The sequence below is a fragment of the Coloeus monedula genome (assembly GCF_965178545.1).
Source record: "Coloeus monedula genome assembly, chromosome: 7".
In the NCBI taxonomy this organism is placed as follows: Eukaryota; Metazoa; Chordata; class Aves; order Passeriformes; family Corvidae; genus Coloeus; species Coloeus monedula.
The window spans coordinates 2,455,016-2,472,602 of record NC_138787.1 but is presented as its reverse complement, the minus strand read 5'-3'; the positions used below and the strand labels follow the sequence as shown (position 1 = coordinate 2,472,602).

At 42.7% G+C, this 17,587-nt stretch overlaps 1 protein-coding gene across 3 annotated transcripts in view; it reads left to right on the top strand.

The window, feature by feature from the left end:
* Positions 1-17,475, top strand: part of UBE2F (ubiquitin conjugating enzyme E2 F (putative)) — a 55,566-nt gene extending 38,091 nt beyond the window's left edge. Inside the window, exons 10-11 of one of the 3 annotated variants that reach the window (XR_014226592.1) lie at positions 16,188-16,828; positions 17,177-17,475. Coding sequence is in view for 1 of the 3 variants with exons in the window: in XM_082285464.1 (XP_082141590.1) it covers positions 16,188-16,238 (51 nt within the window). In the remaining 2 variants the exon portion in view is untranslated. Of the gene's footprint in view, positions 1-16,187 lie in introns of all 3 variants that reach the window. The other 2 variants (XR_014226593.1, XM_082285464.1) reach the window with 2 other exon arrangements.
* The last annotated feature ends 112 nt before the right edge of the window (positions 17,476-17,587 follow it).

Below are 17,587 nucleotides of genomic sequence, written 5' to 3'. Positions count from 1 at the left end.
TTAATTTTCAGTCAGGTAAATTCCATGGATTCTAAAGCAATGAGCAAGTGTTTAAGTTTTAATGACTACTCACATAGAAATGATGTGCTAAAAATTGTAGGATTTGCTGGTTTTTATACCGCAAACACACAGAGCTTTACTGATTTGTTCTGTGGCAGCCAGGTGGGCCAAACACTGAAACAACAGGGATAGAACTTGGCAATAGAAAACCAAGTGAGCTTAGTGCTTCAGGACCTGTGTATTCCTCATGCAGAGGTGCTGTGGGTGCTGTGTCTGTGATTTGTTAGCTGAAATCAAGGAAATACTTTCCATATGTCCATCTGTCATGGGTGGTTTGGGATGCTGCCCCAGGACATAGCGATTCACCGGGATCCTTAAAAGCCCTTACATTTCCTAGTGGTGTTCACTTCTGCCAAAAAACAATTCAAAGCTATGTGTACAACATGCAACAGAAGATTCATTGAATGCTTCGTGTGGCTTAAAGTAGAAGTGGTGCTCCAAGTTTTCTTTAGATTTCTTCCTCACCCAGGCCTGCTGTGTCCTATTTTACTTCTATTTACCCTGTATTTGGTGCAGTTCAAGCAAACTTTTGTCATTTACTTTTTCATCCATGTGATCTGCAGTTGTTTCCGTAGTAGGAGAAGCTGAGTAACATCTCCCTGCGTTGTTTTCCTGCACAATCTTTCCATCTTAGTGGAACCCATCTGTCAGCATTCAGTGCTTTGTGCTGTGTCCTTGTGAAAGACTATGGTGGATTGCACTTGACAGGGAGCTTTTCTTCCTCCTTGTGAAAATCCAGCTTATCATATTTACCTGCAGCTCTGCAGTGCCAGAACTGAGAAATCTAATGGGAATAAGCGTGTTGTTGCCAAGGATCCACTTCGAACACAAGCTTTTTTTACTTAATTCAGTGAGCCCTGATTTTATTTGCATCCTCCTTGGAAAGCAGCATTTAATGCTGAATTATTTTGCATAGGTTTGTGTGGAGGAGTTTGGCTCTGAATTGACTTCTGCAATTCTTTTTTTAATTTTTTGTTTTGTTTTGTTTTAATTAAAGGTTTCTCTGGGTGGTAGAGAAAATAAGGTTTGTATTTCAGGATGATTTCTGTGGAGATGGATTTATGAAGTTCATGGTGTTATGGAATCCGAAGCTGCCTCTTAAGGTTTCCTCTTAGGATTGTAATTGCCCTGCACAGCCTCAGTTCTTTAGGAAACTTGGCTTAAAAAACTCAGTCCCTCCTCGCAATTGCTTCTGGTCTTTGGAGATTGTTCTAATGAGTCTTGTGGGATTAATGTTCTCCTAAAATTACTTGAGGACTGTCGCCTTGTCTTCACTAGTGAGAGAGCACTGATCTAATTCCATTAGAAATTCCGTCAATAATTAGGAACAGTTGCTGAGGATGTATTTCACTGAAGAGTTTTTATAACATTTCATAATTGTGGGCAGTTTTTTAGAGTCCTTAAACACCAAACAGTTCAGAATTTTTATAGAAGAGTCTTAATTTCTCAAGCATTGCCCAGAGCAGCTGTGGCTGCCCCATTCCTGGAAGTGCCCAAGGGCAGGTTGGATGGAGCTCGGAGCAACCTGGGGTAGTGGAAGGTGTCCCTGCCCATGGCAGGGGGTAGAATGGGATGAGCTTCTGTCTTGGTTTGAAAGACAGGTGTCTGTCAAGGAAGGCAGGAGCCTCCCTTGGAATGGAAAATGCAACCCCTTTCCCTCCGAATTATTGTAATTTTGAAATAAAGGGGCTTTCAGGCAGAGGTATGAGGAATAGGAATAACAGTTCTTTACTATTATATATCTATATGTGTATAACCAGTCAAACAAACAGCAATAACTATGGCAGTAACAGCAAACAATCACAAACCCAGTCCCAGCCTTCTCGGCTGTCAGGCCCTTTCCCCTCGGGTGCAGTTCCGCTCGCAGCCGGCAGGGGCGCTGGCGGCTCCCGGTGAGCAGGGCAGGTGCGATGGTTCTGTGGAAGCGGTGATCCTGTAGGAAGGGGCTGCTCTTCCTCGGAAGGTCCAGTGGTGGCTGTGTAGCTCCTGTCCCCCAGGAATCCAGTGGAAAGGGTTTTCTATGGTTATATCAGATTATATCCACGCTGGGATGCTTGGTTCCTCCCTCTGGGTGGAGCATCTCACAATGGGGTAATGAGTCATGAGGCCAAGTGTTGGTGGGCTCATTAACAGAAGATAGTCCAGAGGGAGTTATCTCTGAGTCAGAGCATTGATGAGCCATTAATCAGAAAGATAGTCCAGAGGGAGGAGAAAAGGAAACACTGCCCCACCTGGTTTCAACAGAATACACTGCAACCCAAGACAGCTTCCAACCCAAACCAGTGTGGAATTCTATGAAACCCCCGACCTGACAAAGTGTCAGTGCCTGGGCCAGATACCTCCTGAGAACAGGTGAGCCATGGAAAGAGAAGGTTGTCAGCAAGTAAGTAATGAAAGTAACAAACAAACACAGATTTTCTGTAGAAGATCTTCAGGCATCCCTTTGGAAACACACTAAGTTGAATTCCCCCTAGATTGTCCCTTTGCATCAAAAACTCGTTGCCCAGCACAGCCTCCTCAGTTCTGGAGCCTCCAGAAACAAGCAACAGTTTGGGATTGTAAAACTTGTTTCACCAAGAGTGATTTCCTCCTTGTTGGTTTGGTGGGTTTTCCCCCCCCCCCAGACATTTAAAGTCTGGTGTGGGAAGCACATCTCAAAGTAGAAAGGGGTTCCTGTCCCTTGTGTCTCACCTCAGGTTTTATCAAACACTAATCTGGGAGCCTGGTGCTTTCTTTTCCCAGTTATTCCCCAGAGTGTTAAATACGGGAGCTGGCATATCTGGGATCTTTTATCTCTGCTGAAGTTTGGAGTAATTTTGTCCTTGGACTTGTGGTGCCTTTAGACAGCTAAAGAGTCCCAGAGCTCACTGCCTCTGTGTCATTTCAGATCTGATCCTTCTAAAGACTCTTCCAAAATAGTGTCCTGACCAGCTGTACTTTTATCCTCTTGGCTTTTTATTTCTGTGCTTATACATAATAAGGACATAATTATATTTGGATTTAAGCTTTTTTTCAAAATCCATTTTTCTGTGTAGCTGAAGAAAAGCATTTGAAACTAAATAATGCCTTCAGATTTGGATTCTGCTTTATCTCTTGCCATTGATCATGTTGAAGTTAGTTTTCTTCTGTTAATGTAATTTCCTGTCTCAGGAGATCAGTCTGTTTGAAATGCTCTTTGATATGTCAGAATGAAAATCATGATATAAATGCCAGTGTGCTACAGGTGTGTTGGATCCTCTAAGCAGGCAAACTAACAAAAAATTCAGCTTGGAAGTTTAGGGAAAAAGTATGCATTATCTCTATTTCTTCCTCAGATCTTCTGGTTTAAAGTACTTAATTTAAGTGATCTTACAGTAGCTTCTTTGTTTCTCTGTTGTACCTGCTCTATCTTTGTTATCATTTTTATGTCAAAGGCATATTTGAATATTTAGCTCCTGCAGGAATTCTTCGTGTTCAGAAGACATCAGGTCTTTTCCTTGCACTTCCTTACCTCCAAACTGCTTAGATTCTGCTTTTGTTTTCAGTTTTTTTTTGGCTTAATTCCTTGAGGCTTAAATCTCTCTGGGAATTAGAAGTATTATCCACTGATCTGTAGTGATTGTTGGCCAATTTGGGTGCAAAAGCAGCTTGTTCAGATAGCAGTCGCCAAAATTGTCCAAGATTCTCTAAAAGACATTTTGATACAAAACACTTAGAGTATATAAAATACAATAAATAAAATTTCATGGTTCGTGGATGCTGCATCCTGTCACTGTACATTTCCGAGGAGATCTTATTTGGGTAAAAAGCATCAGAAATAGCTGTAAACAAGCATTTTATTTTCCAGATAATTGTGGGTAATCTGTGTTTCTATGATGGGTAGTAGTCCTTGAAGAAACCGAGAACAATTGAAATGGTTTTCTTTTGCAGAGTATTCCAAAGCACGTGGATGGGTCAAAAATCAAATACCAGCTCTCTGTTACCCAAGTTTATATCGTGTTTCTTTATTGGATTAGATCCAGGGAATGCATTCCAAGGGTTTTTAATGGCAAACTACTTTCTTCAGTGTCTTCCCTGAGGGATTTTTAAGAAATAATGCTCATTTAATGCATTCAGGCATTATTTTCAGCCCAGTTCTCTTTGTCAGACTTTTCACCCTTGCTGTCAGCGATTGAATCTCAGACCCAGACCGGCAGGGAATCCGAACCATTTATTCAAAGCAGTGAGTTGGTTTTATACACTTTTCTAAGGCACAGTATTTCCTTATGTGACCTGTCCCATGTTGCCACATCAGCAACACATTTTCCAAATGTCCTTCTATGGGGTGGTCACTCGCTGTTCACTCATCTGTCAGCTCCCGGCAGGCTCCTCTCCGTAGGGCTCTGCCCTGTGACACCTCCTCCCCCCAGCGTCCTGTGCAAAGCCTCTCTGTGCCCCCATGTGCTCCTTTGTGCTGCCGTGTGCCTCTGCTGGCAGGTTTTACAGCTCACAACCCAATTCTATCTTATAATTCCCCTACCTTGCAAATGGTTTCCCATCCCAACACAGAAGTGTTTCCAAACATACCCCTATAAAATTCTGTATTCGAACAGTGACAGTGATATATGAAGATTTTTGGTAATTGCTGTTAACGTTTTTTAAGCTCAAATGTCAAGAGTTTAGTGATGACTCAAGGCAGCTGAAAAATTTGCCTTAAACAGAGAAAATCTCTCAAAAACATTTACTTGAATTTAATTTCATGTAGTCTTAAAAAATATATTTATATTATTATTGTGTTTGAGCTGGTGCTAGAGGAGAGGAAATGTGCTGGGTGTGCAAGGTGCTCATAAAGCATGAACATTTAGAGCTGAATTCTTTTTAAGGGGTTAAAAAAAATGAAAGTATCAAAGTTTGACCTCTTGAACATGGCATGAAGGAGTGGTAAATCAGCAATAAACAAAATTTTCTGGATTTGTTATTTTTTTTTTTCTGGCACTGTGCTGGTGCTTGACTTCAAGGATTGCCTTGGTTAGCCCTGCATTCATTTTGACAAGGTAACTGGAGAAAAGGGGGTTGGTTACAGCCAAGTGAAGTGTTGTCAGGGAGTGGGGCTTTTCCATGGACTCCAGCCCTGTGTTGGCAGACTCAGAAGGAACTTAATCTGAAAACTTCAGCTTGTCATCATGTCCTGCCTGCCTTGTCAGGAGTGTGAATAATTCAGTAACAAAAGCTGCAAAGCCTGAATATTTTTTGTCTGCTGTCTTGAAAGATCTTTGTTTCAGTAGTAAAACATTTACCATGTAACCTCCAAATTACTTCCCATGTGATATCATAGAGTCATAGAGTGGTTTGGTTTGGATGGAACCCTCGAGACCATTCAGTTCCACCCCCTGCCGTGGGCAGGGACACCTTCCCCTATCCCAGATTGCTCCAAGCCCTGTCCAGCCTGACCTTGGACACTTCCAGGGATGGGGCAGCCGCATTAATTTTGGCAGATTTTGTACTATGTCTTAGCACTAGAAAAAAATCAGACTGTTTACAAGTTATGCGGGAGCAGTTTAACAGCCCTGTCTGTTCAGAGCCCTTTAATCAAGCATCCCCCTGGGTTTCCTCATCTGGGGGTATCATAAGGATGGTGGTTAGCACATGACTCCTTCTCCGAGTAGGTAGAGCTCTCCTCTGTGTCAGCTCATGGTCAGGCACTCCATGTGCTTGGATTATAGATACTTATCCTGGAGGATTGGGCAATTGCTTTTACTGTGTTGTATTTGGCTGCATCAACAGAAAGAAGTTTTAATGGTGCTGCTGGCCAGAAGAGCCTGTTGGGCTGTGTGCTCCCCAGCAGTGAAATGTGAGCTGCAGGGAGCTGGGTTTCTTGCATTCCTGCACCATCTAACTCTGCTGGGGTATTAACTTAGCCCTGAACTCAAAATCAGTCCCTTTCTCTTCCCCAGCCCTTCCAGTGCTTGGTGCAGAAAACAACAGCTGCTTGGGATTCTTTCGTAGCATTGAGCATATGAACCCTGGGCTGAAGTCCCTCTGGAAAAAGAAATGAGGATTACATTTGATAAGGGAAAGAGTAAACCACGTCTGGGCAAATTTTGAATATTCCTGTTTTTCATATTCTCTGAAATTTCACCGATGTCTGCCAGCAGAGTTTAAATATGTAGATAACGCTGAAAGATTTAACAGGTGGCAACAAAGATGATCCTTTGGTTTAAGGTTCTTAATTGCTTCATCAGGAACAAAAATTGATGTTTTACCACTGCAGATTTGGGGTTTTTAACTCCATTAGCTACAGGCAAGCCGAGCTTTTCACCTTGTCTTGATTTTCCTTATGGTGTTCAGTAGTACCTGTAAGTGATTTCATTTTGATGTCTTATATTATAAACTGAAAAATGGGTTTAAACAAAAATAGGTGGCTTTTTTATTTTCGGTATTGTGAAGTGGTTAATGTTGGTTTGCTCTAGAATTTGTAGGTTTGACACTTAGGTTTGTGTGAATAGAATAGGATCTGATGTTCCCAAATTGCAGTGCTGGCTGACCAAACTAAATTTAAATGATGGAGAGCTGTTGTGGTGCTTGGTACTATGTTGATGAGAATTGGAGTGCTGTGGAGAGGGAAATGATTCACCCCCAGTAGGACAATAGAGCAATGGGAGGCTGGGCATTCATTTGGATCATCTTAGCCTGGATTAATACCCTGACATTTAAATTGCATTCAGTTTCTTATCCTTTCCCTGCATGTCCCAGTCTTGCTGTAATGTTCCTACACAGACAACCTTCTCACCTGTTTTATCTCTGCTCTGGCAAGTTCACTTTTGAAGGAGTAAATACAGACCACTTTCCTCTGCTGTGCTGCCCTTTGTATGTGCAGGTGCCAGAGGTTCCCATTCCACAGATAAGCTTAAGTGCACAAGGGAAGAAGCAACCAGTTTTTAAATCTTGACATTCTACTTTGTATTTTTTTTATCTGCCTGCAACATAAATCCTTTTTCTGGCTGTCAGAACTGAGGTTGGCCTGTGGCTTAAATCAGCACTGGGCTGCACTGGCTGCAGTCACAGCTGAGTCTCTCATCCCAGGGCTTTTCTCTCTTACATCTCGGAAACTTCAACCCTACAGGCTTGTGATAAAGAGAGTGAAGAATGTTTGGCAAGGAGCTCAGTGCAAGACCAAGGTCTGAGTTGCTGACAGTGTCAGATTTGGGTGGATAAGCCACCCTTCCCTGAGGAGCCTCTGGCACTGCCTGATACTGACAAAAAGAGGCTTCACCAGGGTTTTTGAAACCATTCTCCTTGTGCTGCTCAGGAGAGAGTTGCTCTTCATGGTTGGCAGTGGCTTAGGATGCGTGGCCACTCATCCATGATATATTTGCTGTATTCTACTGGCAATCCCAGCTGTAATTCCTGGGCTGAAAGGAAGTTTTCTCCCATGTGTGATTAAAGTCTAGGGCCATCTTTTTAAAAATAGAAGCAAAGGCTGTCATCAGGAGGGTAATATCCTGAACAAGGCATTATAGTACAGAGAGCTGCTAAAATATGTGAAAAAGAAAAGAAGGTTTTTGCCTTATCCTTAGAAGCAATCAATTTAATGTAATTAATGTGAATTATTGTACGTGGGGAGAGATTCAGAACTGCAGGGCACTTCAGGTTTAAAGTAAATTTTTGATTAAAGTTTCTTAGACTGTAGAAATGCAGTTGGATAGGGGAAGGAGGGGAATCCCTCCATATAGTATAAACTAAACAATCTGGTCTTGAACATACTGAAATACAAGATAACAGCAATTAGTTGTAGAACAGAAGAATTTCTGTGGAGCTGAGGGTGGAGGAAATACTGAGTTGACAAGGCTGATGTTTTTCTCCTCCATACCCCAAGACTAAAAATTATCCTTTTAACAAAATGTTCCAGTGTTTGGTGTGTCACTGTGGTGTGGAGAGATGTGTCAACCCAGTGCCACCGTTGCTTTTAAAGCATTTCTGTTTTCTATCCTTTCACTTCTCTGATGAAAGTTGGATATCTGTCAGTCTGATAATCTTGAAACAGCAGCAGAATAATTTGAAGAAATACAAAATTATGGATAATGATGAAAGCTAGGAGCCTCTGGAAAACTTGGCAAGGCAGCTGTCAGGTTGCATGAAAATAATCTTGTGTTTTAATGTAATGCAAGTTAAAGGACGTGATAGAAACATTTCTTTCTTGTTCATGGCCAGCATAATCAAGTGAAATGATTCTGAATCACATTAGAGGGGGTGTTTGTTCTGTAGCTGTAGGTTTTCCAGCACTTCATCCTTGAGACATTTCTAGAAGGTGTTTTACTGCATCACTGAGGTTAGCAGGGACCTCTGGGGGTCGTAGTGACTCTGTGCCACTGATCATGGCCCGCTGAGCCCAGCCTTTCAGCAGGTTCAGTCGCCCCCACTGCCCCTTTACATGGTCTGTCCTGAATGAGTCTGTCCTGGAGCTTCACTGAAGTGAACCTTTAGCAGTTGCTTTGCTTTTTAGTGTTGGTTTTTGGCAGAGGAATAAGGCTTATGCAGTGATGCCACCCATCTGTCCCCTCATTCCAGCCTCCCCCTCAGTCCCTCTAGCTTCTAAACACACACATGGATTTCCATCAGATTTGACAGAGCAGCAGAGTCTTTACATCCAGTTCATGTAGCTGTCACCAAAACTGGCAGCAGCAGCAGAGAGAGGCTGGGCTGGGAGGAAGGCTCCAGGTGGGCTCCGTGGCCACATCCAGCTCGGAGCAGACCCTGAGCTTTGCCCTGCCTTTGGCTGCTGGCCAGGCTGAGGTGGTGAAAAGTGCCAAGGAAAAGCTGTGTGGGTGTGGAGAGCAGTGATGAAAGTCTGCAAATTTGTGAGCAGTCAGATTTTGCTGTCTTTGCTTGCTAAATGTGTCTTGTAAAGTCTTTCTTTCCCGTGCCAGGCTTTCCTTGGCTGTAGGGGACTCCCAACTCTTGCACACCAAGTGAGGCTTTATTTTGGTAAATAGAACTCCCCACAAGCTATTCGAACACCACAGGGTGTTCCTTTGCTTCCAGCTGATCACAAGAGCTGCATATTTTTACTTGCAGTTGTCTTTTTTCCTCTTCCCTATTTAGCCACATTTGAAGTAATTAGTGGGCACACTGCTGCATATATGAATTTTTAGGGGATTTTGTGCAACTCTGATTTTTTTCCTTTTCCGTGCTGCTCGCTCTTACTCCCAACAGTGGAAAGATGTATGCTGTTAAAATTGCTGAAGAAGTAATTGAGGTCAAGGCTTTGAAGCTACTGCTTCTTCATTGTGAATTATTAATTCTCAAGGCTTACAGAAAGAGTGACATTGTAAAATTCATTGTAAAATTGTGTACTTGGTTACACTAGCTGCTCTACTTGCATGCATTCTGTGTTCCTTTTCATAGCATCTCCTTGGACTATCTCTTACCATTTTTAGTAGTTTTCAGTTCATCTGCAGACTGGATTTCTCTATTTTCAGCTCTTCCACATGATTTTGGAATTATTCTGATGTGAAGTTCGTGAGGTCACAGTCTTTTGTAGTGAGAAATTACAGTGGAAAAAAGGAAGTTCTTAAGAGTTTATTGTGCGATCCAAGGCTGTGTTAGAAAACAGGTTGCAGTGATACAGCTACTTCTATACCCACAGAAACAGTAAAAAACTCCTGGTTTAAAACCAGGAACTTCTCAGGCTTTTGATTTCTGGTCTGGGTCCAAGAATGCAGGATGCAAATTAGTATGTTTTCATTTTCAACCTCTTTGGTGTCAGACTTTGTCAAAAACTCTGTTGATGGCTCTTAGCTTAGGGAAGGGTAGAGAGCAGAAAGGCTGTTTGGTACTGGTCAACAGAGCTGGCTGAGAGCTGGTTCTCACTATGTTTGCTTCGAGCTGGCTTTGTCAGGACCTCATTTTTTATGTTGTTTGCATTGTAGAATATTTGAGTCAGTGTTGTTGCTTAAATTAGCGTGGTCTCATCCGTGCTGTGCTCATCGAGTTTCCTCTGGGCTGGGATCTGTCTCTGTCCTTGGTCTAATGTGAGGTTTTCCACTTAATCCCATCCCCTTGTTTAAATTGATAGCCCTGCACCAGCCCCTGACATCCTGAAATCTCTCTGATGGAAGGTAGCTATTTCCAAACATTTGTGAGAACACTGCTTTTTATTTATAACAATACAAAACTGCAGTGATGAAAGTGTGACTTTCAGAAGGTGCTTTTAACCCTCTTCAGGTAAAATAAGAAACATTTATTCCTGGCTACTGAATCAAGTATCTCTTGCCTGATTTCTTCTGAAGGGGTTACAAAACACTGAAGAATTGTTTTAATTAAATGCACCCACAAGGTGTATCTGAAGAACTGAAGTAGATCTTCACCTTTGGCTAACCTCAGCTTTCCAAGCTTTTACCACACTGGAAAAGAATGTGGCCCCAAAAGGCTTTCAAGCTTGATGTGGTTTTTTTTGGAAGCCATTTAATTTTTGTTGTGGGGTTTTTATTACTCTCTGATTACAGCTTAATGGCTTATTAAGAACAACAGTTCCATCGCAGACCAAAAACATCTTTTCATAACAATTCTCCCTGTGAGTCATTGCATTTATTTATCTCCATATTTATTGCAGTAAATCCTTCACTTCCTCTGCACCCCCAACCACCCTGTTTGGTGTTTGTTGTTCTCACTGAAACCGTGGCAGCCATGGTAGAATACATCTTTGTTTTTCTGCAGCATTTGTGCATTTACAGAGCTGCACTGGGGTTTTTCTTGGATTGCTTCCCCATTTTATGCTCTCTGTCCTTGTTACAGCCTTTGAAGGCTTTTCCCAGCGAGCACAAAGTACATTAAATGGCATGTGCAAATGAGCAACAGCACAGCTGCTAATTGTGCTAACAGATGTAAATAGGAAAAACATTACTTTTCTAATGCTGCAAGTATTTATAGAAACCATTACCCATCTTCCATAACACTTTGATTATGGATGGAGCCTCTCTCAGGTTCACCAGAGATGATTAAGCTTTTGCAGATGGTTTGATTTGCTGAGGTAATGTGGAAGAAATGCAGATGTTTTAAAGCTTTTGTTTTAGGTGCTTTAGGCAACTAAGTGGCTTGAAAGGAAAGCTTTTGCTTTGCATCCTTCAGAAACATCCATGGCTTTTGAAAGGGAACATATGGCGTTGTTCTGTGCCAACAGGGAGTCTGAGCTCTTGGAGCTGCATTCCCCATGTGCCTCACCTGCCCGGTCAGGTTAGTTTGAACATCATTTGCCTTGAGTAGAGCATGACTTGCAAAACCCTCTGGCCAGACTCAGGCAGCTCCCATTTCCTCTGTGCTTGTAATTTATCCATTAAGATCTCTGATCCCAAGGACATAACCTCTCTTGGGAATGAGTGGCATCCTCATGGGTGGAAGTGTGTTTGCAGCTCAGAGGATGTCAACCTCCAAGTAATTGGGATAATTCAGGTAATTTTCCTGAAGGGCTTTTCTGTAACCCTTTCCCACTGCTGGCCAGGTGGTCACTGTGCCTGGGTGAGCCTCAGGAGCCTTGCAGGAGCACGAGACCAGCTCCTGACCTCAGGCACTGAGTGGCCAGGGAGTCTCTGCTCCCTGGTTTAGCTCCCAGGTTTTCTGTGTTTCCAGCAACCCAGGTGAAATCATAAATGGTAGTAAGAGATCTGTGACAGTCTGGGCAAATCCCAAGTTCTTTGGCACCAGAGGATTTGCCAGGCCTCCACTGTCTCCCTCCAGCCCAGGGATGGATTTGGACTCACACTGCATTTGATCCAGGGCACAATTTTCTTTGGGAAGCCGCTTTGCTCTCTTCATCTGGCTCAATTCTCTTGCCTTTGCACAAACAGGATTTAGGTGTATTTATCCCTGCCCTCTAAATCCATAGCCTGTTCCTCTTCTAGGAACTTCAGAGAGTGCTTCTCTTCCTTTATCTTTCGCCGCTGGCAAACAGCAGAAAATTTGTGGAAGCATGAGGGAAATGGTTCCTGCTTCAGATGTGAAATCTCAAACAAATGGCTGTGCAAATGTGTTCCGTGTGGTAATGAATTGCTGTGTCTCTGCAAGGTATCTTCAGCTTCTCTCTGTCCTGGCAGGCAGGTCACTGCTTCTCACACCAGTTCTGTAACCTACCTCTGTGTGCAGATATTTCAAAAACAATGTCCAAACCTTAGTGTTTCTTCTTCCCCACAGCGCTGCTATTTTCCAAATAGCTTCAGTGCTGTGTTTTGGCTTTGGTTGGTTTTTTTTTCCCTGCAGTAAAAATTTCACCTTTTTTTTCCCCCCTTAGGACTTGGCTACTAAGAAATCTGCTAAAGCATTTCCTCATCATTTTGCAAAATCACAATTGCTTGGTGTCTAGAAGAATTTTAAAATCTGAAGTAGGGATTAGAGGCCATGAAAATCGACATGGCTTTGACTGCACCTGCTAAGCAGGGAGCTTCGTGGGAGATACTTTTGTGTAGGTTTTTCACCCCCCACTCTGCTCTTTCTTCAGAGAACTAAAATTTAATTACAGAGCTTGGAAAACTCTTCACATCATGTAGAGACTGAGCTAAATAAAACAATGACAGGGAAATGAGAGCAAGGCAGGAACATGAATTGTAAAAAACCACCTCATACTTGAGATTTTTGTACTGCTCAGAGGTTTCATTCAGCTCCTTTTTAAATGGGAGGAGATGTGTGGGGGTTGATGGCTGTGAATACTTACTATTTTCTGCAAGGGAGAAAAGAAAGAAATGGTGGCTTTCAGTATAATTCGTAGGGCTTATAGGTAAATATACCTGGTTATTATATCCTAAAGCCTTGGCTGAGCTGAGTAATGAATGCCATTTTACTGGTGCTCAGAAGTCCCCTTCCCTAATCGTTTTGAAACCACAAGTCAGGTCCTAGCAGAAGTTGTTTGGAATTTAACCTTTGTAATAAATGTTGGATTCAGATAGTGTTCTGTTAAAATAGAGCAGCTTAAAAAAAAATACTACTATTACTATTATTATTAGCTCAAAAGAGGGAAGGGCAGGAGCAATTGATTGTTTCTGTGATCTTTTTCTGTCTCCATTTGAATTTTACAGGATTGTAGGTCTAAAGGATGCGAAGGTGGATCAGAAAGGGTTGGTCACAGTAGCTGGGTGGTTGTAGTCACAATGAAGGGACAGATGTGTTAAACAGCACATTTTCCTGCAGGGACTGGCCAAATAGTGCAGGCTGTGAAGTACCTGTAGTGGGTGTATGAAGGAAAATAAATGAGCTAAATCTGTTTTGGGCTTTATTTTTGGGTTTTTTGTTTGTTTTTTTGTTTGTTTGGTTGGGGGTTTGTTTGGTTGTTGTTGGTTTTTTTTTTTTTTTAATTTTATTACTATTATTGGGTAATTCTTACACATAGTTTTAAATAAATAAAAAAGATTCCTGAGAGAAAGTTTCCATCAGAACTTTTCCAAACTTCTCTGGTAGCTGTCACCAAAGTATTGTGTTTGCTTTGGATAACTGAACAAATCTTCGGGTCACAAATTAAAAGCTTAATAAAAGACAAGCAGTTAATAAGCATAACTTGGTGCAGTATAAACAGTTGAAAAATAAAGTCTCATCTCCCAGAGCTGCCAAATCATGTCAAACCCCAGTTTTTGATACAGTGCCTAGTTCTTGAGTGTGTGTTTCCACATGCTTTTAGAAAGGGTAGAATGGAATTTTCTTTTGGAGTCTGGGGCTCTGTAGATCCTGTCCCAAGTGTTTTTCAGTGTAATCACAGAATCCCAGAATGGTTTGGGTTGGAAGAGACCTTAAAGCCCATCTCATCCCACCCCCTGCCATTGGTAGGGACCCCTTCCACTATCCCAGGCTGCTCCAAGCCCCATCCAGCCTGGCCTTAGACACTTCCAGAGATCCAGGGGCAGCCACAGCTTCTCTGGGCAGCCTGGGCCAGGGCCTCACTACCCTCACAGGGAACAATTCCTTCCCAATATCTCATTTAAACCTTCTCTCTGTCCATTTAAAATCATTGCCCCTTGTCCTGTTTATTTCATATATGTTTATTTCTGTAAAGGTTATTTATTAAACCTCTCTGTACAAACAAAACATCTTTGTTTAAATACAGAGGACAATTTCTGTGGGATATGTTACGTCCTTGAAAGGATGTTATGAATCCTTCTTTCCCTTAGCATTCCTAACAGGATTTTGCCTGTGCCTCTTTATAATGCAGGGTACGTCCTGCTGTACTGAATTTTTGTGCTTCTGATTATTCAGTGTTGCACATAAGCAGCTGTGCCCAGAGAAGAGTGCCCCCTGTTAATCAGGAAGTGCTCAGCCATATGGCATGTGAGGATGGAATATTGCAGCTCTGGGACAAGCCCCTCCTGTTCACAGGCAGCTTCACACCAGTGAGTACCCTGTGAATGTGTTCCTGCCAACACCATCAGGTCCTTCAGCCCTGGCTGCTGAGTGACACTGTGGCTTTCTGGAGCCTTCCTTACTTCCTGAGGTCTTGCTTCTCTTCAGTCACTGCTGGGAGCCCATTTTCCTGTGTAATGACTCGTAAAGGGACAGAGGGAAAAGCAGAGGGTGCTCTGAGCTGTCTGCACTGCCCTGCTCATGGATGTTGTTACACACAGGGAAGGTGCAGTTGTGTGCTCAGTTCCTTTTATTCATCCATCTTTTGGAGGAACACAGGAGTAGGAAACAATGTGCAACCAGCCCTCAGTGAATTCAGTTTCCACCACAGCTATCAAAACCTGCGTCTATGGATCAGAATTGCCTGAGTTTGGAAATTTTATTTCAGCTGAAGATGGCTTTAGCTTTGGATTGCTAGTTTTTTAACACAACACACAGTGGGATGAGTGTGGAAAGGGGTGTGCTTGCAGCAGAGGGGGAACGTCACTACACACAATATTGCCTTTAGCAATTGCCATATTAGACCAAAACAGCTGCTCTTTCACCCAAGTGGAGCAGGCAGCCTGTTCCTAAGGAGGAGTGGGATTTCTGCACCCATATTTGTAATAGGATATTTCTGGCCTTAAACTGTGTTTTAAACTACTTTGAGATTCCAGGCACTTTGCACATAGTTAAGGACACGTGTGATGCACTTGATCAGCTGCGAAGTGAAATCACAGTCTGTGTTTCTGATGGATCCTAGGTTTTCTTTGATCCTTTTGCATTTTAACCACGGGATAACCTTTATCCTTCCACTGGTAGAAAAACTAAGCAGCAGAAAACAAAACTATCATAAGGGGAGCTGATCTTAAGTGTTTGAAGAGTGGTGTTGGAGCCAGGGAAATACTGATGTGTTCCAAGGCTGACTGAGGCAAAAAGATCCTGTTGGTGCTCCTTCCTGGTGTGATGTGATGTCCAGCTCTGGGTGGTCTGTACCAAAACACTTGGGATGTGTTTGAGAGGCATCATTTTATACACTGGCAAACCTGGAGCTGACAATTGACATTGTTTGAAGCAGGACTGTGCCTTGTTGTGATCCCACAGGTCATGGCAGTGGGATTTTGTGCCCTTCCTAGTAAAAGCAGAGCCTTGGCAGAGGATTTCAGTGCTTCTGTGGCCTATGCTCTCCAGGCAGCTCCAGGGTGCCAGGACAATCAATGTTCAAAACCTCCTCATCTGTTGCATGTGTTGTTTTTTAGTTGTTTGATTTTTTTTTAAACAGATGTGAGTATATAAATTTCCCAGGTTTTCCTGCTTTATATTCCAGCAGCACACAAAAGCGGGAGCTGGAAATCCAGCAGAATGCACTCTGGAGCACAGGCCCCTCAGTGTGTTTGGGTGGAACATATTTAATACCAAGCTGTAAGCTTCAGGCTCGGAATAACATGCCAGGAATGTGGTGTCTTCCTGACATCCCAACTTGCACAGGGATCACACAATGTCAGAATTTCTCTTACTCGGCATCTTTGTGCTTTCTAAGCACAAACTGCCAGACCTGGGTGTTTTTCCCTGGATACAGAGGTTATGGAATAGTCAGGTGGTCTGTGTGTACCTCAGCTGGTAGCTGCTGATGGCTGTTTTCCCCCTTCATGCCCCAGTGGAGCACTCTTTGTAAGGATTCAGGGCCCTGAGGGAGAGCAGTGGGCCTTTCCCGTGCTGGGAGCTTGCCAGTGCCGGTGTGGGGATCCAGCAGCACATTCCCATGAGTCCATCCCTGCCGTGCCCGGGGTAACGGTGCCTGTGCTTGCCCCTAGGAGGACTTTCGGAATAAAGTTGAAGATTACATTAAGCGCTACGCGAGATGATGAAGGGGGATGGATGGCAGGACCACGGCTCCACTCTAGAGTTGTCCTGAACTGCAACAGCAACCAAACCAGCCTGGATTGTACCAGTCCTGTGTCCATGTTGTACTGAAGAAGAAAACTAACTTCATAACCTGTCCATGTTCAAAGGAGAGTTCAGCATAAATACAGCAAGAAATTGTGTCTGTTGGTTGAAAAAGTTGTCTGCTTCCTTTTACAAATGTTTACTCTTCTGAACTGTACTGTATATCCTGTTGATGAGATATGCTTGAGAAGTTAAAAGAAATCACTATTGAAATTGTAATTACACTTTTTTTTTTTTTTTTTTTTCCTAACTCTTGCCTAATCTGGAGGGGGGAAGGGGAAAAAACCAAACCCAAACTACCCAAACAGAAAAGGTGGCGTGTTTTGGAACACTTCGAGTTGGCAATAAATGGTCTCCTGTGAACCAAATCACAAAACTGTTGCCTTTGATGAGCAGAAACAATATGAGCTTTTTCCAAGAGTCACTCAGCTGAGGCTTAGAGCTTGCCAGAGTAGAAGTGCAAAATGAGATTCTACTTCTGGTATTGAAATTGTCGATGCTATTTAATGTAAGTATGTTTTTGTCACAGTTTGGAATTTTTACATTGTTAATTTCAGGCCCTGTTTGGGCTATGGTATTTTTGTTTTTTGTTTCTATTCATTGTGTGAAGTAGTTAAAAGAAATACAGGCTAATACGTAACTTAAGTACATGTTTAGTATTAGTAAAATTAAATATATATATTATATATATTATATATTTCTGTGAAAAAATTAATGAAAGGAAGATTTTTTTTCTTAAGAAATCTGCCTTCAGCTTTCCAATCTGGATGTGGTGAAGGAGCATCAGATGCTGTTTGATCGGATGAAGGTAAATTTAGGCACTGTTACCTGGAGAGCCCCTAATTGTGTTCTCCAGATCCCTGTGGTGAAAGGGAATGGCACAGCTGGGAACCACAACACGTCTCCTGCCACACACGGTGCACACTTGGCTTTCTCTTGATTTGGAAGGATGTGATGCTGCAGTTGCCTTTTCTATAAGGAGCTGGATGGCGCTATGTGAGCAGAGAGCCTGCAGAGGAGAGCAGCACGTACCTCAGGAGTGGCTTCAGAGCTCCCTGCACACCTGCCAGCATTGGGATCACACAGAGGAGCTGATGGAGCCCACCCGAGCTTTTACAAACCAGAGAAATAAATGTTTGTGTGGTTTCATGCAGAGCAACTGTGTGTGACACTTGGGCATTGACTGTTGGGTTTTAGCCCCCCTTTATTCTTTCCTGGTGTTCCTCTGCTGCTGCAGACACTGGGGGAAATTAAAACAATCTCCATG